Source organism: Mobula hypostoma, chromosome 17, assembly GCF_963921235.1.
Source record: "Mobula hypostoma chromosome 17, sMobHyp1.1, whole genome shotgun sequence".
Lineage (NCBI taxonomy): Eukaryota > Metazoa > Chordata > Chondrichthyes > Myliobatiformes > Myliobatidae > Mobula > Mobula hypostoma.
Genome location: NC_086113.1, coordinates 61,203,709 through 61,227,197, shown reverse-complemented (window position 1 = coordinate 61,227,197; position 23,489 = coordinate 61,203,709). Strand labels below are relative to the sequence as shown.

The 23,489-nt window shown below is 39.7% G+C and overlaps 1 protein-coding gene across 2 annotated transcripts in view; it reads left to right on the top strand.

Moving 5' to 3' along the window:
- The window catches only part of retreg1 (reticulophagy regulator 1), a 106,801-nt gene extending 83,519 nt beyond the window's left edge, over positions 1-23,282 (top strand). For both annotated transcript variants that reach the window (XM_063069986.1, XM_063069985.1), the window contains 6 exons: positions 245-371; positions 1,032-1,116; positions 16,335-16,472; positions 17,170-17,243; positions 18,277-18,403; positions 22,033-23,282. In XM_063069986.1, the coding sequence (XP_062926056.1) occupies positions 245-371; positions 1,032-1,116; positions 16,335-16,472; positions 17,170-17,243; positions 18,277-18,403; positions 22,033-22,529 (1,048 nt within the window). In that variant the 3' untranslated portion in view covers positions 22,530-23,282. The remainder of the gene's footprint in view (positions 1-244; positions 372-1,031; positions 1,117-16,334; positions 16,473-17,169; positions 17,244-18,276; positions 18,404-22,032) is intronic.
- Positions 23,283-23,489: the final 207 nt, after the last annotated feature.

The following is a 23,489-nucleotide window of genomic DNA, read 5'->3' as shown; positions in this document are numbered from 1 at the left end:
AAAAGTAACATCTTTACCTCATCTAGTCTGTGAATTACTTTATACTGATCACTGTGACTGAGATTTAACTGAGTCTTCAGTATGAGGGCAGTTAGGCATAGAAAAAAGATCTTGCAATACTAGTGAAGTCCAAATGCCATGAATTACTTATTAAAGACAAACAGTCAGGACTTCCAGATTGGAACTAACCTATTTCTGGTTTGCTATATTAAAAAAAATAATGTTTAACTTTTCTTTTATTTAGCTGGAAAATGACTGAAACTAAACAGGAGAATACACCAAGGCTTAGTCAGTGTATTACAGAGTCATGGATGAGTTGTGCAGTGTTTTTTGAGGAAATGTCCCATTTCAAAAAGCAAAACCCTGGGAAGGTAAGAAACTTTCAATTCCCTTCAAATCTAAAATGTAGAGCTCCACTTTTTACAAAAAGTAATTGTAAAAAATGTGAATCTGTTTGGTAGCTACAATTTGGGATGAAGCCAGTTTATTTCTTTTCTTTCTTCTGCTCCATATTATTTGTGCTGTATCACATTATGTACAAGAGATTACAGTGAAAAATTAGACATTTTTGTATGTTTAAAATTAACTGATGAATTAATTTTATTTTTAACATCTAAACCATTAATGTTATTTGTCCTTGTAGATGCTAGCAAGAATCATTCCTTCTTATAAATGATATATGGGGCATTGGAGAAATTTTAACCAATCATACATTTGAATTGGGAAGGTACATAATTAAATGGTCCATTCAGAATTGCCAACCATTTTCTGCTCAGTTCCTAATTAGTATCTTAAGTTGGCCTTTTATGAATGTATTTAGGACACATGAAGACTTTCTGCTCAATAAATATTAGTAGGGAAAGAAGGCCTAAAGGATTAGTCAAAGTTGTTTTTATTCAGTTCAAATGGAGTCAAAGAGCTGTTTCTACATGATAGAACAAGAATGGGCAGTGGGAGATCTGCTTCAATATTTTCTTGCAACTTGAGTAGTTTGTTAACCTTTTAATTTTCCCTTTCTCTCTTTTCTACAGTTTTGCCTTCTTGTTTGTAGTCTCTGTACATTTTGTGCCATTATTGGACGCTACATACCTGGTGCCGTGGTATCGTACGTCTTGTGTAAGTACCCCTGCTGCTGTTAAAGAACTATCTTCAGTAGTATATTTTTGTTATATATGTCCTCATGTGGTTGAAAATTAGATAGCTGCACTATATCAAGTGGGACAGCCGAGCATTTGAAACATTACAGAAATGTACATAAACAGAATGCTTTTTTTCATAATTCATAATCATAAACCAGCTTTTGTGGGATTTGGATGGTGTATTTTAATTAACTGTTCTGATTTTATAACTGCTGTTCATAATAAACTTAGACTTTTTTCTTTTTTAAAATTACACAATCTTGTCAAGTTGTCAGTAGCAGGGCCTCAATTGTTTGTTTAGTGTTTCTAGCTACACCCAGCATAAAGCTGTCCATGTATATTGTATGTCAGCATAAAATATAAATGGAGTTATGCTCAGTACTTCCCACTGACCTGTGTATTTTATTTTTCTTAAAACATTTTAATCATTCTTGTATAGATAAATACTAATTCAGGAGCAGGTTTGCCTTTTGCTACCATAGAAAACTGACTGCCCAAGCCTAAGATTCCTTTCAGCTGTCAAATCAAAACAAATGCACTTTGTCAGTCTGTGACTTAGATCCATGGTTAATGTAAATGGAGAATGTTCTGATTTTTCTGTATCACTCCATTTCTGTTTATTCAGCAGCAGAAATATTAACGGGATTTCTATGAGCTGATTACTTTTTATAATGCAACATTGTCATCTTGTGCACATTCACATAAAGTGCAGGATTTTCTTTTTTGTCACAATGACAACCTGTTTCTTCACAAAACAGAAGCTCAATGCTAACAATGGAAGTCAGCATTGTTAGAATCCTCTCTCCAGCACTGTGCTGAAATGGATAGCAAAATACATGCAAAGTTCACTGATTTAATAGACTAGATGATGGTGTCTGTTTCTCTGCAGAAACAGCAGCAACTGCTGGCTGATCTCAGTGCCACAAAATAAACAGATAATTCAAACCCTACGATTATGCTGATGCTTACTGGGATCCTGGCTGCCGCCTGACCCAACATGAGCTCGTGATGTCGCCAGCTGATGTCTACATTAAAATGTACATCCTCGCCCCATAGAAATCAGCTGAGGGGGTGGGGGGGGGAGGGAGATATATAGGAAATTCTAGAGCTTAATGTTTAAACAGTGAAGGCATCTCTATGGAGATTCAAAAATCAGGAATGTGCAAGAGGCCATAATTGGAGGAACAAAAAGATCTCAAAAGATTGTAAACCTGCTGGACATTAGAAGGATGGGCAGCATGAAGACTCAGTAGGGAATTTGAAAAAGGATAAGAATTTTAAAATGGAGATACTACCAGATAAACTTTTTATCAACACAAATTTTCCATCAAGACAATCTACTTTCAACACTGATATTGCCAACGTCTGATACTATCTCAACTCTTTGACTGCTGAAATCCTTATCCCTGTCATCGTTACCTTTAGACATAACCTCCAATACGCTTCTGATCACTTTTCCATTTTTGACCCTCATAAACCCTGCTGGTTGTATTCTAAACTGCATCGTGTGCTCATTTCCCCTGTGATCATTAAACGATCATTGGCATTGGTCAAAATAAAAAGTGAAGTAAGCACATTGGAATGAATTGCTTCAAGGATTTTAGTGGATTTAGTTGTGATGGTTCTCTTCAGGCAGTAGATCAAGCGAGATTTTATCCCTTTTTTTGGGTTGGATTTTAATCTTGGTCCTGAGGTAGAAATCAGTCTTTCATTGCAAATCGTCTTCAATCCCTTTGATCAACTTCAGCAATGTTAGTTATACCTACAATTAAGGTTGATTTTGTTGATTCCTGTCCTAAATGATTAGTTGGGGGTGGTAACTACTCAGACACTATACGACGTATTCATTTTTTGCATTGCTAAGTAGATGTCTGTTTGCAACTTCACTGGAGCAATTTGGCACAAACTCTGGGAGTTTTGGAGCACAAGCCTTCTGTATTAAGGTAGAATATTATCAGGTCTCATTGAGTTTTCTGCATCCAGTACTGTGGGCCATTTCTTGATATCATATAGAAAGAATCAAGCTGGCTGGAGATGGGCTTTTTTGAGGAGGATTATATATTAATGAAATACTTTACCCTTGTCAATGATACTCACATGTTAGAATTCTATCTTCACTGAGGATGCTCCTGGTGATTCTTTCTCCCATTATATATTGTCCACCATGATTTGCAATTGATGTGGCTAGATTGTAAAGCTTTAATCTGATCTGTTTTGTGCATTTTAATTGTTTTTAAAAATTGAGATACAGCGCAGAATAAGCCCTTCTGCACCACTTAGCAACTCCTGATTCAATTCTAGGCTAATCATGGGACAATTTACAATGATCAGTTAACCTATCAACCAGTACATCTTTGAACTGTGGGAGGAAAATGGAGCACCCAGAGGAAACCCACACCATCATGGGGAGAACGTACAAACTTTTTACAGGCAGCGGCAGGAAATAAACTTGTGTTGTCTGAACTGTGAACTGTGAAGCTACTGTGCCAACCCAGTGTTTAGTTTTGTTCATTGTACACTTTTAGAACATACATTGAAGGTTCATTGGGTTGGGATCTTATTTTCAGTGTGTACTTCTGGCTTGCCCTTCTGCCTTCTTCTTTGAACTAACTTGGGGCCCTGGCAACTGAAGGATGCACTGGACCAGGGGAATGGTGTACAGTTCTGAGAACTGGAGTTTTCAGCTGCCAGAACTGCTGTATCTAATTTAGTATATCTGTGAGCCACACAGTGAAGAGCATATTCAATGTGAATTTGAGAGTTTGGCTCCACAAGAACATTATGGTGGTCACTCCTATGATAGATCCATCTGCCAGAATGAGACTGGTGAGAATGAAATTGTAGGTTAAACCTTTTCTGCCTTCACAACCTTCCACAGATTTAGACAAGTGGCTATATCCTTGAAGGCTCAGCTAGCTCGGTTAGTAGTGGTGCTACTGAGCCACAATTGGTGTTGAGCTTTAAAGTCTCCACTCCAGAATACATTCCGTATCCTTGCTCTTCCCAGAATTTCTAAGTAACATTAAACATGAATGAGCACTGTTTATCAGCTGAGAATTGTCTGTTGTTAGCGGCTGAAGGTTGCTTTTTCCTTTTTCATTCATGGGCTGAAGACCTCACAAGCAAGGCCAGCAATTATTGTCAATTCCTAATTGCATTTTGAATTGATTAGCTTTAAGAAGGCACTAAGGAATCAACACATTCCTGTGGGACACAAGGTCACAAGGTCCATTCTCGGTAAGTGAAATCACCGGAAAAAATTACTGGTAGATGCAAAGGCAGCTTCTTTATTCGACAAAACAAGGTACAGCAGGCATCATATGGAAATGCTATTGGTGGAAAGGTCTGCTGGCCCAATGTGGGGCTCGATATTTATGTACTAAACACAAAGGACAATTCCATATTTACAAAGTATAAACAATACTTTCTTTTGAAGCTACATACAAACTTCACACCTTCTGCTTCACATCCATTCCACAGATGTCAGCAGCGTCTGGACTGGGATTCACAGCTTTTAGGAATGTATTGTCCCAAACTAAATCCACAATACACAATCCTCAATCCACAAGGAATAGAAGACTGGTAGTCAAAGCTATTTGCTAAATGTAAATGATCTAAACCCAAAAATCACTCAATCAGTCCCTCCTCTTGGCCCTCCTGGACAAAAATAAATTTGTACCAGGAAAGGCCAACCCGATTCCTGAAAGGGCCCAGCTTGTTTAGGTTTGCTCTTCATTCAGACTGGGGGTGACTGCCTTCAGATACTGTGTTCAGTCTGAAACGTCACTGAAGTTGTGGAACGTGCTGTCTCTGTTTTAACTTAAAAATCACTCCCTATCTATTTTCCAATATCATTTCTATTCTATGCTATTAATCATCTACCTTCAGCAACCAGTCTTCATTACAAAGTATCATTATCATCACACTTTAGCATACTGTTCACGGTTTTCCATCATGCTCTCTGTGTCTTCTGCCACGTTCTTGGGGTTTTCTGCCTTTGTATTTCTTCCGGGTATGTTTTCAGCAGCTATGGTCAGGTCTGGTATGGCCAGCTGGTGTTCCTCTCTCAGGTTCTCTGTAATTACATGGTTACTAGGTACACTTGATCCCCTGTGTCCTCCTCTTGTCTGTGGGAGCAACAAGAGGGTAAGTCATATGCTTTAACCTGAGTCCAGTGTTTCCACTGGCTGCCTCACCTAGTCTATACACAGATACAAGTATCATTGGTTAAGAGTACTGTCTGTGGTCCTCTCCGCCTGGGGGCAAACCCTGGCCTTTCTGGCAGCATCCTCACCGTGACTTAGTCGCTGGGCTGTGGAAGGACCATCTCCTTTCCCTCTGACTCTTTCTGATCAGTGATTCGCTGCTGTTGTTTCGCTTGGTCCTTCAACACTTTAAATTGATTACAAAGGCCTTTCACATATTGTGTCATTTTATCCCTGTAAGCCCCAGGCTCCCTGCAACCTGTAATTACCCCATGATATAACTTCAGTCGTATCTGCCTAATACATGGTGGGACCACCACTATACTTAGCTCCCCGTGTTTCCAGCTTCCATCTGGTCCCTCCGTTGCTCCCTTTCTCTGCCACCTCTCTTTCTCTTCTGCCTCCACCTCTTCATATAATTTTACTAAACTGGTTCCTGCCCTTTCTTCCTGCACACTTGCAATTTCAGTTCTTGTTCTTCTGCTCCCTTATTCGCAGTAATGTCTGCCCTCAGAGGGACTGGAAAAACTTAATGTTCTAGAGACAGGCCATTCAGGATTGTTGCAGGGCCCGCCACTATAGGATGCAATCTTGGCATGGTCTTAAGGGCGTTATAGCATGATGTTAATGGCTATTACTGGCCATGTGGGCAAGTTAGTAGTGGATGCAGTCACTCTGAGTATCCCCTGGTGTTTTTGTTCCTTCATTATACCCTGGACAGCTGTCAGTGCGTCAGTTTTTATAGGGTACTGCTTATGGGGTTTACCTAGGTCCCCATCTATTTTAACTGGGTTTATCTTTACTTGACCACAATCTTGTTAGTGTCTAGCCCACACAGCTGGGAACTGCTGACAAAGTAACCCATAGACACCATCCTGGCTCCAGTCTCTGGTGATCAGGGCAGCTGCGACTATGCTAGCCCTGTTGGGTATTCTGTTGGTTGTACGCGTTCACTGCCCCGACTCGTCCATATTATTTCTCCCTTTCCTGAATCTTTAACAGCCCCGCTTCCCTTGGGATGTCTATTCCAAGGACCGTGCCCTCATTATTTGGACATACCCAGAAATACACTGGAAGCTGCACTCCCCTAATTTCAAGTATTTGTGACCTGCTTCTTTCTGCTGTAACTGTTTTCCCTCCTACATCCCGAATATAAATGGCCTGTCTGGTTGTTGGCAAGGGTAAGTCTGTTATCGATACCCATGCCCCTGTGTCCACTAACATACTGCATTGACGTCCCCCTAACAATGCTGTTGTGTACATCCATGGGTCACCAGTGCTGGCAGTGGGGCCCACCGCCACATCTTTTTCTGACCTAGGAGCCATCTTTACTAGCTCTATAATCTGATCAACAGTCAGATTGGTCAGACTGGACACCAACGGGGTGAGAGATTGCATGTCTGCTGTGACATTCACCTGTTTTTCTTTCCTCTTTTTTGGACACTGCCTGCAGCCATGTCCCAATAGGCCGCACCTGTAGCATATCAACTCCTTTACCCTCCCACATCTCTACTCCTTGCTTCGTGCCCTGGTCACTGGCAACCAAAACAAACTGTCTGGGACATCACCTCAGCTGCATCCACTATAGCCACTTTATGCTATCTCTTGCACTTTCTTCGGTCTATCTCACCCTGGCAGAGTAGGTCGACCCCACCGTTATGCCTAAATTTAAAACTTCCTGGTGGGCTGAGTTCAGGCCTTCCTTCAGCATTTTCAGGAAGACTTGGTCATCCCTCCCTGGATTATCCAAACCGGAATACTCCTTATATGCTCGATATTTACTTTCTGCATAATCCATGGCTGTCTCATCAGCTTTTTGAATCACTGCCATTATCGTCCCCCAGTTACTCTCACCTCCCCCCAGTCGCTGCCTAACTTCTCCCTTAAAGAAGCGGAATCTCTCATTACTGGCGTTCTCGGTAGTTGCCCATGTACCATCTGGCACCCCCTGGGCCATCCTATCCCACATATTCCTCGGGCACTTTGCTTTTACCAACGCGTGTATATCTTTAGGGTGCATCTGGCAAATTTCAACCATTTCCTCAAGCTTACGCCAGAGTTCTGAATTGCCACATGCAACTTTAAGTGAGGGCAACTCAGACAAAATGCTCTGTTCCTCCCTGGCAGTGAAGGGCTTATGAATAGTTGTAATCAAGGTCAAGGGCTGGCTTGGATCATCAGGATTCTTGACCTGGCACTGCCTGACCTTAATAGGCAGGTATATCTGGGTAAAACCTCTCTATACTATCTCTACACTAATTCCCACGCTACGCAAAATATAAAAGACGGGTACCAGTTAAACAGCACGTACTTAAAACTATGAAGTGTGTACTCTGCAATCAGCCACTTTTGAGCATCTGAACTCATGATGCCCGCTGTATTCCTTTGCATCACACTTGCAAGACGCATACGCTAAAATGCAGCTCACTGATTGAGTGTACATGCCCCCACTCTGGCGTCCCGAACCGCCGGTAACCACCCTTCGCATCTGGTGGCTCCATCCCAGCAAATTACCACACAAAGTTTTGTCTGTTACATAAACACACGTGCACGCGCACACACTATTTTTATATCTATCAGTTCAGCTCTCCGCATTTGTGATACCTCAGGTTCCTGTGTACCACTGACCCAAACAGATTCAAGTGTGAGTGCTAATTTTTAAAAATATTCACCCACTTAAACTGCTAAGATCGTTGGCCACACGATGGGTCACAAAGATATCCCACTCCTGACACCAAATGTTGTTGTGTGAATGAAATTGCCAGAAAAAATTACTGGTAGATACAAAGGCAGCTTCTTTATTCAACAAAACAAGGTACAGCAGGCATCATATGGAGACGCTTTTGGTGGAAAGGTCTGCTAGCCCAATGTGGGGCTCGATATTTATGTGCTACACACAAAGGACAATTCCATATTTACGAAGTATAGACAATTCTTTCTTTTGAAGCTACATACAAACTTCACACCTTCTGCTTCGAATCCATCCCACAGACGCCAGCAGCGTCTGGACTGGGATCCACAGCTTTTAGGAATCCATTGTCCCAAACTGAATCCACAATACATTATCAAGGAACAGAAGACTGGTAGCCAAAGCCATTTGCTAAATGTAAATGACCTAAACCCAAAAGTCACTCTTAACAGTAAGGACAGCATATTTCTTTACCCAAATACTGGTGAACCAGATGGAATTTTGTCCATGATGGAAACAATGCAATCAGACTTCAAGAATAATGCTAAGAAGTCTCATGAATACCATTCTGCCACCACTTCTAGTGTGCCAGTTGTGTTATTAAAGCAGGATCATTTTAGAGGAGGCTGAGGTGGTGGCTGAAAATAATGATCAATATATAGGATAAGTATATACAAGCTAAGATCAATCAGAAACTGATTCTGATTAACCATGGTGTGAGAACATCCTTCAGGAGGGAGATGCAAAGCATCTGGTCAAGATAGTGTACCTAGCCAAGTACTGAAGATCTGTGCTAATCAACTAGCTGGAGTATATACTGACATCTTTAACCTTTCACTTCAGCAGTCTAAAGTACCATACCAGTGCCCAAGAAGAACATGGTAACTTGCCTAATGCCTATTGTCCAGTAGCATTTATATCTACTGTGGTGATGTGCTTTGAAAGGTTAGTAATGAAGCACATCATTATAAGCCAATAAGACATAGGAGCAGAATTAGGCCACTCGGCCCATTGAAGCAGCTACGCCTTTCCATCATGGCCAATTTATTATCACTCTTAACCTCATTCTCCTGCCTTCTCCCATAATGTTTAACACCCAGACTAAACAAGAACTTATTAACCTCTGCTTTAAATATACTCAATAACTTGGCTTCCACAGCCATCTGTAGTAATGAATTCCATAGATTCACCACCCTCTGGCTAAATAGTCGTCCCTCTATTCTAAGGCTGTGCCCTCTGGTCCTAGACTCGCCCATTGTAGGAAACATCCTCTCCATATCCACTCTATTTAGGCCTTTCAATATTTGATAGGTTTCAAGGAGATCCCCCCTCATTCTTCTAAACTCCAGCAAATGCAGGCCCAGAGCATTCAAGTGTTCCTTATATGTTAACCCTTTCATTTTCGAAATCATTTTCGTGAACTTCCTCTGGATCCTCTCCAAACCTAGCTCATCTCCCCGTAGATAAGGGCCCAAAACTGTTTGGACCCAAAAGTGCGATCTGACCAATGCCTTATAAAGCCTCAGCATCACATCCTTGCTCTTATATTCTAGTCTTCTCAAGATGAATGCTAACATTGCATTTGCCTTCCTTACCACCAAGACAATCTGCAAGTTAACCTTTAGGGCACAGAGACTCCCAAGTCCCTTTGCACCTCTTATGTTTGAATTTTCTCCCCATTTAGAAAATAGTTTATGCCTATATTCCTTCTACCAAAGTGCATGACCATGTACTTTCCTACACTATATTCATCTGCCACTTCTTTTCCCATTCTCCCAATCTGTCCAAGTCCTTCTACAGAATTACTGTTTCCTCAACACTACCTGACCCTCAACCTATATTTGTATCGTATGCAAACTTGGGCACAAAGCCATCAATTCTGTTATCCAAATCGTTGATAACCAACTGCTGCGTAACACCACTGGTCAACAGAAGCAAACTAGAATAGGCCCTTTTCATTCTGATTTCTTGCCTCCTGCCAGTATCCATGCTTGTATCTTTCCTGTAAAACCTTGGGCTCTTACCTTGTTTAGTAGCTTCATGAGTGGCATCTTGTCAAAGGCCTTTAGAAAATCCAAATAAAAACATCCACTGACTCTCCTTTGTCTATCCTGCCTGTTATTTCCTTCTTATTTGCCCTACTTTATCAATTCCATCCAAGTACTCTGAAATCTCATCCTTAATAATAGACCCTCAATATCTTCCCAACCACTATGGTCAAGCTAATTGGCCTATAATTTCCTTTCTTCAGCCTCGCTCCCTTCTTAAAGAGTGGAGTAACATTTGCAATTTCTCTTTCCTCTGGAACTATTACAGAATCTAGTGCTTCTTGAAAGATCATTATTAATGCCTCCACCATCTCTTCAGCTACCTACTTCAGAACCCTGGGGTATAGTCCATCTGGTCCAGATAACTTATCTCCCTTCAGACCTTTCAGTTTCCCAAGTACCTTCTCCTTGGTAATAGCCGTTCTGCCCCCTGACACTCTCGAATTTCTGGTATACTACCAGCATCTTCCACAGTGAAGACTGACGCAAAATACTTACTAAATTCGTCTGCCAATCCTTTGTCCCCCATAACTGCCGCCCCAGCATCATTTCCCAGCAGTCTAATGTCCACTGGCACCTCTCCTTTACTCTTTATATATCTGAAGAAACTTCTGGTATCCACTTTAATATTATTGGCTAGCTTACCTTCATATTTCATCTTTTCTCTTCTTATGGGTTTTTTTAGTTGCCTTTTGTCAGTTTTAAAAGTTTCCCAAAACTTCTCACTATTTTTTGCTATATTATATATCCTCTCATTTGTTTTGATGCTGTCTTTGACTTTCCTTGTCAGCCTCATCCTCCCTTTAGAATACTTCTTCATCTTTGGTATGTATCTATCTATCCTGTGCCTTCTGAATTGCCCCCAGAAACTCAACCATTGCTGTTCTGCGTCATCCCTGCTAGTGTCCTCTTCTAATCAACTTTGGCCAGCTCCTCTCTCACATCTCTGTAATTCCCTTTACTCTACTGTAATACTGATATATCTGACTTTATTTCCTCCATCTCAAATTGCAAGGTGAATTTTATCATATGATTACTGCATCATAAGGGTTCCTTTACCTAGAACTTCTTAATCAAATCTGGTTCATTACACAATATGCAATCCTGAGTTGCCTTTCCCTGAATGGTCTCAACCACAAGCTGCTCTAAAAAGCCATCTTGTAGGCATTCTACAAATTCTCTTTCTTGTGATCCAGCACCTGATGAGTGACTTGGATCTGCTCTAATTTGCCTAGCATCATAATAGGTCAACAGCAGATGCCATTTCATTGGCTCTTTACTCTGCTGTAGAACATCTGGACAGTGATGATGCATACATCAGTTTGCTCTTCATTGACTACAGCTCAACATTCAACACTATCATCCCCACAAAACTAATCACTAAGCTCCAAGACCTAGGCGTCAATACCTCCTTGTGTAACTGGATCCTCAATTTACTCACTTGCAGTTCGTATGTTTGGCAACAACATCTCCACAATCACCATCAGAACATGAGCACCACAAGGCTGTGTGCTTAGCCTCCTGCTCTACTTCCTTTATACTTATGACTGTGAGGCTGACAGGTGCAATACCATATTTAAGATTGCTGACAACGCCATTGTCGTTGGCCAGATCAAAGATGGTGATGAATTGGCATATACTGTAAGAAGGAAATTGACAATCTGGTTGAATAGTACCACAACAAGAAGCTCTCAGTCAATGTCAGCAAAACCAAAGAGCTTATTATTGACTACAGGAGGAAGAAACTGGAGGTCCATGAGCCAATCTTCCTTAGGAGATCAGGGTGAAAAGGGTCAAAAGCTTTAAATCCTTTGGTGTTATCTTATCAAAGGATCTGTACTGGGACCAGCATGTAGTTGTCATTACAAAGAAAGCACGATATTGCTTCTACTTCCTTAGAAGTTTATGGAGATTTGGCACGCCATCCTAAGACTTTGATAAACATCTATAGATGCACAACGAAGAGTACCCTGACTAGTTGGATTGTAGCCTGGTGTGGAAATGCCAACGTTCAAGAATGAAAAAACCTTCAAAAAGTGTTAGATGCAGCCTGGTCCATTGCAAGCAAAGTCCTCCCCACCACTGAGCACATTTACAAAGAGTATTGCTACAAGAAAGCAACATCCATCGTCAAGGACCCCCACCATCCAGGCCATGCTCTCTCCTCTCTGCTGCCATCATGAAGGAGGTACAGGAGCTTGAGAAGCCATACCACCAGGTATAGGAACAGCTATTACCCTTCAGCATGGAGAACTTCACTGACCTCAACTCCGACTGATTCCACAACTCAGGGACTCACTTTCAAGGACTTTACAACTTGTGTTCTCAGTATTATTTATTTATTTTTAAAAAGTAATTATTACTTTTGTATTTGTGCAGTTTGTCTTTTGCATATTGGTAGTTCGTCAGTCCCTGTGTGTAGTTTTTCATTGATTCTCTTGTATTTGTTTGTTCTACTGTGAATGCCTGAAAGAAAATGAATCTCAAGGTAATACATGTACTTTGTCATAAATACTTAGGATGTTGAAATTCAGCTGATTAAAAGACCCTTTGGATTAGCATAAGCTTACCAGTTTCAGACTGCAATATTTTAAAATTATTTGGCATTTGCAACAGAGTGACTCCTGAATTGTATCTGAACATAAGCTACATATGTAAGATAGAACCAGTTTGTGGTCTCTGTTGAGGTTGTGGCTCACATTAGGTATTTGTTAGTTTTTGTTAGGTTTTTATTTTAGATTCATAGGGATGGTTTTGGGGCACAGAGAGGGGAGTTGGGGGTCAGGTTAGAGTTTAGGGACAGGGATGGAGGAATTCGGAGGACAGAATGCAGTCTAAACCTCCACTCCATGCTTGAAGGCCAGTGGCCCAGGAGTGTTCGGAGGTCAGGCCAGCAAATCGGCAAGGAAATTCATACTCCCGTCATTGGTGAGTCCAGAGCTTGAGGCCTGAAATTTGGGTCCTCATTCGTCATCAAAATTCAAAGTTCTAAGTTAATTTATTATCAAAATACATATATGTCACCATATACAACCCCAAGATTTATTTTCAGTAAATCCAAGAACCATAATAGAATCAATGAAAGATCGTACCCAACAGGGTGAACAATCAACCAGTGTGCAAAAGTCAACAAACTGTGCAAATACAAGAGAGAGAAAAAATGAATAAATAAGTGATAAATAGCGAGAACATGAGGTGAGGCATCCTTGATAGTGAGTCCATAGGTTGTGAGAACAGTTCAGTGATGGGGCAGGTGAAGTTGAATGAAGTTATCCCCACTGGTTCAAGAGCCTCATGGTTGAGGGGTAATTATTGTTCCTGAACCTGATAATGTGAGTCCTGAGGCTCCTGTACCTCCTTTCTGATGGCAGCAGTGAGAAGAGAGCATCACCTGGGTGCTGGGGGTCCCTGATGATGAATGCTGCTTTCCTGCAACAGTTCTCTGTGTAGATTTGCACATTGGAGGGGAGGATGTTATCCACAATGGACTGGACCACATCCACTACTTTTTGTAGTATTTTCTGCTCAAGGGCATTACTGTTTCCATACCAGGCTGTGTTGCAAATAATCAACATACTCTTCACCACACAACTATGGAAGTTTGTCAAAGTATTAGATGCCATGCCGAATCTTCATGAACTTATCAGAGTCTTGGATCAATACTGAAAATTGAAGCCTGAAGGTTGATTGATTGTTCGCACCAAAATCCAGAAGTCAAGGTTCGACGCCAGAGCCGTGAGTCTGAGAATCTCTGAGTCCACTGGGGAAGTCAGGGGCCCAATATCTACAAATTCCGAGTCAGCTGGTGGCTAGAGGCTAAGACAGCCTATCGTAGGTTAGAGGGCTGTGTATGTGCGTAGGTGGGTGGTAGGGAGGGAGGAATGGGGCTTATTTCATTACTGTCACTTTGTTGCTTGGTATGTTTTGTTTTGTTCTGCCCTGTGTTCTATTGAGCATTATGGGTGTATTATGTTGGTGCCGGAATGCGTGGTGACATTTGTGGGATGCCACCCCACATCCTTGGGTGTGTTGGTTGTTAACACAGACAATGCATTTGTCTGTATCATACATCAAAGTTGCTGGTGAACGCAGCAGGCCAGGCAGCATCTCTAGGAAGAGGTACAGTTGACGTTTCGGGCCGAGACCCTTCGTCCTCTCGACCCGAAATGTTGACTGTACCTCTTCCTAGAGATGCTGCCTGGCCTTCTGCGTTCACCAGCAACTTTTATGTGTGTTGCTTGAAATTCCAGCATCTGCAGATTTCCTCGTGTTTGCATTTGTCTGTATGTTTCATTGTACATGTGATTACTAAATCTGAATCTGCCGTATGATCTAAACATGTTAGTAATATATAGAGAACATGCTTCTTGTAACAATGTTTCTGATATTTGTGGTAGAAACTTAATATTGTATGAGCATACAGTGAGGGATTTCATCTGTAAATACACAGATAATTTGTTTTGAAATCATGATTTGCTATGCCAAGCTTTATTTAATATAAAGAACATCTGTGAAAAGAGAAACAAAATTGGGATTATCCATGAACTTTAGCTGAATGGAGTCATGCAGAATATAGTTTAAACAATTAATTGCCTAAGAGGTGTATTTTGCTCAGTGAAGATATGAATGAGAACAGAGGAAGGGCATTTATTTATTTATTTGTTAGTTAGAAGGAAGCAGTTGTGTTGGGCACTAAAGACATCTGGGCAGGATAGTGTGAGATTGAGCTTTTAACTACTAATGTAGAACTATTGATTCCTGTGTTTTTGACAATTTTTAAAAATTTCTGAGCTCAAAGAAAGGAATAAAGCCATGTATTTATTTCTAAAAGGGGGAGAGAGACTAATTATTTAAAATTGTGAATGGTTAAAGTTGTTAAACAGAAAGTAAGGACATAATAATAATAATGAGCAAGTGACAAGGCACTTGTAAATTTAAATTATAAGGGGAAAAGGGAGGGGAGAGCAAACCAAATGCATTCAATAAATTCTGAAAGCCAAAAATTGGTTTTTTCCTCAAAAATAGATAAATTTCTTAAAGCTAGCTTGGGACAAATGAACTAATTATTTATCTGGCACATGAGCAAGTCGGCAGATGCTGGAAATCCAAAGCAACACGCACAAAATACTGGAGGAACTCAGCAGATCAGGCAGTATCTATAGAAATTAATAGATAGTTGATGTTTTGCTCCAAGACCCTTCTTCACTGAGTTCATCCCTGACCTGCTGAGTTCCTCTAGCATTTTGTATGTTGTTTATCTGGTGATATGGCAGGGAGCAGTTGCAGATTAATGATTATATCAACATTGAATTCCTCTTAAACTACCACCTTAGTAGTATAACTGGAAAACATCACAGGTAAATGAGATAAGTGTTGTCATTTTTGCTTGGCATTGTCATTGGAGCTGTAAAACAGCAGTTCATGTAATGCTTTGTAGCTCATATGCATACAAAGAGATTCAAATTTACAATTGTACCCTGTATTGAATTTTACTTATCAGTCCACATTTTTGCTTTAAAGTGAAAAATGTCACATCCTTGATCATAGTCTTATTATAGTTGATTTATTGTTTAAATTAGTTGACAAGACATGTTGTATGCCAATGCTTAGAACTTGCAAATATGATTAAAGATGAGTAAGTTATTTAATCCCTGGAGTCTGCTCTGCCATTCAGTAAGATCATGAATGGGACAACCTATGTCCTTGTCCCACGCCTCTTCATTGTTGTTATTCCTTTCCACGCCTTGTGGCACATCAGGAAACAACTGTGTCATTTCTTTAGCATTTTGTCTTTGTTTTTTAACGAGGCCAAGTTATTAACTCGACACTCAACCCAGCACAGATATAAAGCGTGCAAGGAGTCGGCCCGCATTCAAACCCAGGACCACTCGTCTCAGTCTAGTGCCGATGCCACTACACCACCAGCCAGCTCATGCCTCTTAATAGCTTTGGTTATATAATGTGCACTGCTAGATTGCCCCTCTGAATTATTACTTTAGTGAAATCTTCCTACTCGTATCTAGAATTTTATTATAGAAAAAAACTGATTGACAAAGAATAGCTGTGCCCACGGGCTATGAAAATAAAACTAACCATAATTTTATCTCAAATTAGATTTCTGTTGAATAGATACAAATACTTTCAACTTTTCTTTCTTCTCTCCATTCTAATATTCTGTCAATTTCTCCTATATATACTGAATGATGGTGAGGCATGATCTGAAATAATTTTCTTTTTCTGGTTGGTTTCACAGTGTTGTGTGTCCTATTGTGGCCTTTAATAACCTCATATGACCTGTGGCATCGTATCTGCAACAAGGTTGAACCAGTTCTGCAGCGACTGGATTTTGGTCTGAAGGATTATGTAAAACATTTGCAAAGAAGAATAGAAAGTAAGAGCCTTTAAGTAATTTTAAGATAAATATGAGTGTTAGGAACACAGTGGAACTAATAATATTTATTGTCCTTATAATGCATATTCTACTTTAGTCCTCTATTTGAATAGATTATTTCACCATCTCAGCTAGACTAATGAAATACTTTTGAGTTGTAATTAGAATCAGAATCAGGATAAAACCACAGCATTAAATTTGCATAGTGCAAGATTACACAACCAGAAAGTGAATAAATGTCAGGGTAATGAGTACAGCTGGTATTACCTGAAGGATGACCGTTAACCAGGAGAAGGTATCCAGCCACTTGAAACTGGTGTAAAAACTGAGACATAGGCCATGAACTGACTACTTCCTTACAACTGTACTGATAGCCTGAAGAGGGGTTGAATCCATATCCAACAGAAAGCAAAAACAGATAATGCTGGAAACATTCAGCAGGTCAGGCACATCTGTAGAGTTTGGCTATTTAGTAAATTGCTAGTTGGATCGGATAATCAGAGAAAGGGTTAGGCAGTTCTAACAGATTATAGATTACCCTTTGTAGGATTGTGTGTCCCTGTGAAAGTAAAGCATTATGATTTTGTATAGTGAATGTTAAAAGTTTCTCTTGTATTTGGAACCTTGGTAATCAAGCACAAAGAAAATTATTTCTTTAACATTTCCTTTATTATCTGTTGCTGATCTTGTCTTTCAGTGAAACAGAAAGAATTGGCTGAAAGAAAATCAGAAGATGAGAGCGAAGCAGATACATCAGCTCTTTGTCCTATGGTTAGAGAATATGCTCCTGTAACATCATCTAATCACAGTACTGTATGGGAACATTGTGGGCAAACCCAGCATTTTGTACCCAAGTTAAATTACCCTTGAGATCGCAGAGAAAGAGAGACTTGGAATGAAATTTGTGTGTGGTGGCATTCCCATTTGCCCGCTATCCTTAATGTTCTAGATAGCAGCACTCTGTGCTTGGGCATGGTCTTAGTTGTTATAAGGCACATATTCTGTTACTGAATAACAGCAAAACAACTTTCGTATCATTGTCTGACATTACGATGTTTCCTGTTGTAAGATTCCTCAGACGATATTAATATGAGATGTTGGAGCCTTTGGAAAGGCAAATAATGTATTTTTAAATTCAAAGACTTTACAGACAAGACACTTGGTCTCCTTTTCCTGCTCCTTCACCCCTTTCTATCTCCCTTACCAACTCTCTTTCCCTGACCACCTTTCTCTTTAGAACCCCACCCCCTTCTTTCTCTCTTGCCACCCTTCGGCTCTCTGAATCTGATTCGATGACCCTGCTCTTACTGCCCTCCTCTCTCCCTTCAATCATCTCTTTTTCATAATTCTATCCTTCTCACTCCACTCACCTTTTGATCCTTTTGTCTCCTCTCAGCACTTCCTCCACCCTCAACACATTTCTAGATCTCTGTTTTGCCTCCTCCTCCTCCTCTGCATGCCCTCTAATCCTCTTTCCCCCACCCCCACATTCATCTTCCCAGTCATCCCCCACCATTCTGAAATTCTTGACATTCCTCTTTTACCTGTTCTTTTTGAAATATTTCATCTGAAAGTTAAAGGATTGCAAGTGATTACAGAGATGAGGAGAAGTCTACAGAGGGCTTGGAACATAACTACAAGTTTAGGTTGTATTGTCTTATTAATGCAAATTACTTCCCAGTAAATTCATATTAGTATTTTGTTTAATAAGTTGCATTAAAATTTTGGTTAATATATTTAGTTGCATGATTAATCACACTTTTTAAATTGCTCAACAGCCCTAATTTCTACGTTTGTTCTGTAGATAAGTACCTCAGGAGCCGGCAAAGAACTGTCTATTTCAGACACAGAACTATCGGAAACATCCTGGACAGAAAATGGAACTTTTAATTTGTCAGAAGGTCATACCCCACAGACAGATGCATCAGATGGTATGATAATTTAGTGCTACCATTGAAGAATGTGCAGAAACGGAGCAGACTGATACATGAGATGATTTTTAATAAATGAAAATTCAAAGGTGGCTACATTCTGGCTGAATGAGTTATGAAAAGGAAGTATACAGTAAATAAAGTAACTTGTAAACACAAGAACTTCAGCAGATGCTAGAAATGCAAAGCATTTTTGGACACAAAATGCTGAAGGAACTCAGCAGGTCAGGAAGCATCTATGGAAGTGAACCAACAGTCAACAATTCGGGCCAAGACCGTCTTTCAGGACTGGAATGGAAGGGGAAAGGTGACAGAATAAACGAGTTGGTGGGGAGGGGAAGGAGGATAGCTAGAAGATGATAGGTGAAGCCAGGTGGGTGGGAAAAGTAAAGGGCTAGAGAAGGAGGGATCTGATAGGATAGGAGAATGAACCACGGAAGAAGGTGAAGGAGGAGGAGAGGGACATCAGGGCGAGGTGATAGGCAGATAAGATGTAAGGTGCCAGAGTGGGGAATATGAGAAATTTTTTTTACTGGGAGAAATTGATATTCATGCCATCAAGTTGGATGCTACCCAGACAGAATAAAGTGTTGCCCCTCCACCCTGAGGGTGGCCTAATTGTGGCACAAGAGGAGGCTATGGACCGACATGTTGGATTGGGAATTGGAGTTAAAATGTTTGGCCATCAGGAAGTCCCACCTTTGGCGGATGGAGCAGAGGTGCTTGATGAAGCGGTCCCCTAATTTACGACGAATCTTGCTAAGGTAGAGCACCGGACACCACTGATGACCCCAGCAGATTTGCAGGTGGAGTGTTGCCTCACCTGGAAGGACTGTTTGGGGCCCTGAATGGAGGTAAGGGAAGAGGTGAATGAGCAGGTGTAGTACTTTGGCTGTTTGCAGGGGTAAGTGCTGGGAAGGAGATTAGTAGGGAGAGGCAAATGGACAAGGGAATCACAGAGGGAGAGATCCCTGCAGAAAACCAGAGTAGTGGGGAGAGCTAAAGATATGTTTGGGAGGTAAAGTAACTTATCTTCAGAGTGCTGGGGAAGCATGTTTGGATTTTATTGTAATTTTTTTCACGTAGAAAGGTATTTCTGTTTAGGTACATGCAGAACACTCTGCTTTTACATTTTTGAAAGGAATGGTAAATTCCCAATTTTGCAGATTTGTGCTTAAATAAATAGTAGAATCAAACAAAATTGCTGCTGGTGAATGATCATAACATACAGGCAGTCTGCTTATTTTACCTTTTTCATTTGACAAATTCAAATGATCTGTAAACATTTTAAATCATGGTACTTCATCCATTAAGGGAATAAGAACAGTTAACATTAAATATATTTCTTTCTTAAACTATTAGCTGAAAGAATCATGCATATTTTTATTATCACTGAATTTAACTAATTCAGTACATTCCTCAATTCCTTTTCTTATTCTGCTCTTTGTAAGTTTTGCCATCTAAAATACTGTTGCTACAGACATGTAAGCCCATCCTTCACCCTTAATGGCTTGCATTGGCTCCCCATTAAGTAAAACTTATTTTTGAAATTTACATGTTAATTTTCAAATCTTTGCATTGTCTCAACCTTATATTTGTAGTCTCCTCCTCAGGATCTATAATCCTCTGTGATATTTGCATTCCTCTCAACTATGGCTTCTTGCTCATCCCCACTTTAATGTCTCCAGCACTGCAAAGCTTCTAGGCGCTAGGATTCCTTCAATAAATCTCTGCTTCTCTTTCATCCGTTAAGATGTTCACTAAAATCTAGTAAGATTCAGGATAAAGCTGGACAGAAATGTGAAAACAAACTGTAATAATTTCTATAGATATTGGAAAAATAAGATTAAAAATGTAATGTTTCTCCTATTAGAAAGAGAGGCTGGGGAATAATGAAAAACATGGCAATGGAGGATGAATTAAGTAGGTGCTTTGCATTTTCACTGTACAGCAAACAAGTAGCATTTCAAAATACTGTAGCTCTGAATGGGGAATTGGAAAGGAATTCATGAACATTACAGTCACCAGTGCAGTTTACTGTGCAAGGTTTTGGAACCATAAGCTGACAAGTTGCCAAGTGTGGAGTTCTTTCCAGAATCTTAAAGGATGTGGGTAGTGATAGAGTGGTTTCAATTTTCCAAAATCCCTTAAATTTGGGGACTGTTTCATTAAATTGAAAAATAGCACATGTAATTCCTTTATTCAAAAAGGGAGACAGAAAGCGGGAACATACAAACCATTTATTTCAATATAGGGAAAATGTTAAAGCTTTGTTTAAATGTTAAAGTAGGCCATTTTAACTTTATAAAAGGGAATGAATTTTGACCAATTTATTGGAATTCTTTGAAGAAGTAAGATCTGCTGTGGGATAACAGGAGATCAATGGAGGTACTATACTTGGGTAATTTGGATCAAATATTATCATAGAATGGCTACAGCACAGAGGGGAGGCCATTTTGCCTTTCATATCTGTGCTGTATTTATATAAGAGTAGCTTTTTAGTTCCACCCCATGGCCTTGTAATTTTTTTCTTCATCATTTACTCTATTTATTCCAAATCTTTTCTGAAGAACAGACCCTGCCTCCACCATATCTACAAACAGTGGAAGCACAAAAGGCATAAAAACTTTTTCCTGTGTTACTCTTAGATTTTTTTCCCCTTTAGTCTATACCTGTGGTCCTTGACACCTCTGCTAATACGGAATACTTCCCAGTTTCTGGTCCTTATTACTTTATTTACTTCTATCAAATCTCCCATCAACCTCCATACACTTGTAACTATAGTACTACATCACAAGAACCATTTCCATAATTTCTTCCGGACCTTCTCTAATGCCTGCACATCCTCCCTACAGTTAGGCATCCAGAGTTGATGACAGTATACCATTTGAGGTCAGGCCAGTGCTTTATGAGGGTAAAATACTGAGCCAGTATTTGAAGTACTGTGTTACAGTATTGATCTCCTTACTTAAAGAAAGATGTTAATATGATGTAAGCACCACAAAGAAAATTCAAATAGCTGGAATGGACAGATTTTCTTCTGAGGAAAGATAACAGGTGAGGCTTACATTTGCTGGAATTTAGATTAGCGAGAGGGGACTTGATTGAAACATTCAAGATCCCAGGTACCTTTAAAAAGGTAGATATGGAGCAGTTGCATTCTCTTATTAGTAAATCCAAAAGTAGGGATCATTGTTTAAAACTAAGAGATCACTTGCTTAAGAGAAAAAAAAGACATTTTCCCCCTTAGAATCATGAGTTTTATCCTCAGAACAGTCCTTTAATGTTTTTAGGGTAGAGCTAGATAGATTTTTGATAAGCGAGGGGGTGAAGAGTTATTGGGAGTAGTCAGGAATGCAAAGTTGATGTTATAATAAGATCAGCTATGATCCTACAAAAAGCAGAGTAGGGGTGAAAGTGACCAACTCCTGCTCCTAACTCTTATGATCACACTCAATGTTTACATTCTGTTTATTTTCTATTGATTCTGTGATAAACTTGGTTTACTATCAAATCTGATATATTCCTCTTCAGAATAATTTGTAAAACATGATAATATACTGCAAGAAGTTTACAGTTGTTTTCATCCTTCTTGTATTAATTTTCTCATGTTTTAATCATTGATTCAGATTTAGATCGTCCGAGTGATCATGAAGAAGCATTTGCCAGAGATCTTCCAGAATTTCCTTCAATAGATAATAAAGGAACAATAGATGATGATGACGATGACTCAAGTATTGGCATTCCAACTCCCCCTATTCCCACTCTGGAAGCTGAGTCATGTCAGGAAGACATAGGAACTGCTGTGGCTGGGCTTGCCCTCAACTTGTCCGATGAGCAAAGCCTTAACCTGATCAGTACTATAGCGAGTGAGGCCATTGCTGTAGCTATGTCATCTGCTGTGAAAGGCCAGTTGCAGGCTACTGAAGCCAAGCCTACCACACCACCACAGCTAAACTCAAGCGAAGAAACTGATACTGAGGAGGGTGATGACTTTGAGTTGCTTGATGAATCTGAGTTAGAGCAAATTGAGAGCGAATTAGGACTGGATCAGGGCCAAGCAGCGAGACATGAAGTCAATGATGGCAAATCAGGCTTTCTCTCAAATATACTGGGAGGTCATTAAACCTTCTTTCAGAGCTGGAGAATAAATATGCAGACCATATCTGAACAACAAACACAAGCTATGAGCTTATTCCCAAAAAGAGCCAGACTTCAAAAATATGATCTTGTGTATATGGAACTAAGTGCAGCAAAAAGATGAGAAAAAGTGAAATAGTACTGCACATTTAATAATCTAGTTATTGAAGGAACTGATTTGATTTGTGTTTTTTGGTATAATGGGCCACCTATTTTCTCTGTGTTGTCTGACTATAATCTTTATGCCTTGAATTAACAGCATGGAAATTAATCCTGTCTTGTCAATCTGAGTTAACGACTAGCTTTAAATGTTTTAACTGACTCATATGGCAAATCTAAAAGTCAGATATTCAACAAACACAATCTTTTTCTTTGAATTCTGTGCAGAAACAGACAATCAATAGTCGGCTTCTTTCTGGCCTTGTAGCAAGTTGGACTGCTAAGAACACAAAGTACCACTTTTTGCGAATATTTGCTGTATTTTAAATATTTTATAAAGTCCAGTCCTATTTGAAGTTTTTAATTCGTATGTTATGGTAGCTTTGCTATTTTTGTTGCACTTAAGTGGAATGTTCAAAGAGAGCTTCGTAGAGGCATGTTTCAAAACTGAGATTAATAATCCATTTCCATACTTGTTCTTTTTTCAGTTACATAAAACCAATCTGTACTGCACTTTCTGCATTATTGAACTGAGATTCAAAGGTGAAAATTATCACATTAAAGTTTGGTTTAAGTTCAATATTGCAAATTAGTTTTTATATTTTTGTTTTGATTTATAACACTTTAAAAATTATTCTTTGCACGCATTTCACTTTGTTCTAATAGGTAATGAGCTTTACTCCAAAAAATAGTTAATGAATTTTTATTTTTCTGCTTTGAACAGTTATTAATTGGATATTAGTTTCTGATGCCACTTTGAATAAGGACACATGTGAACACAAAGTAA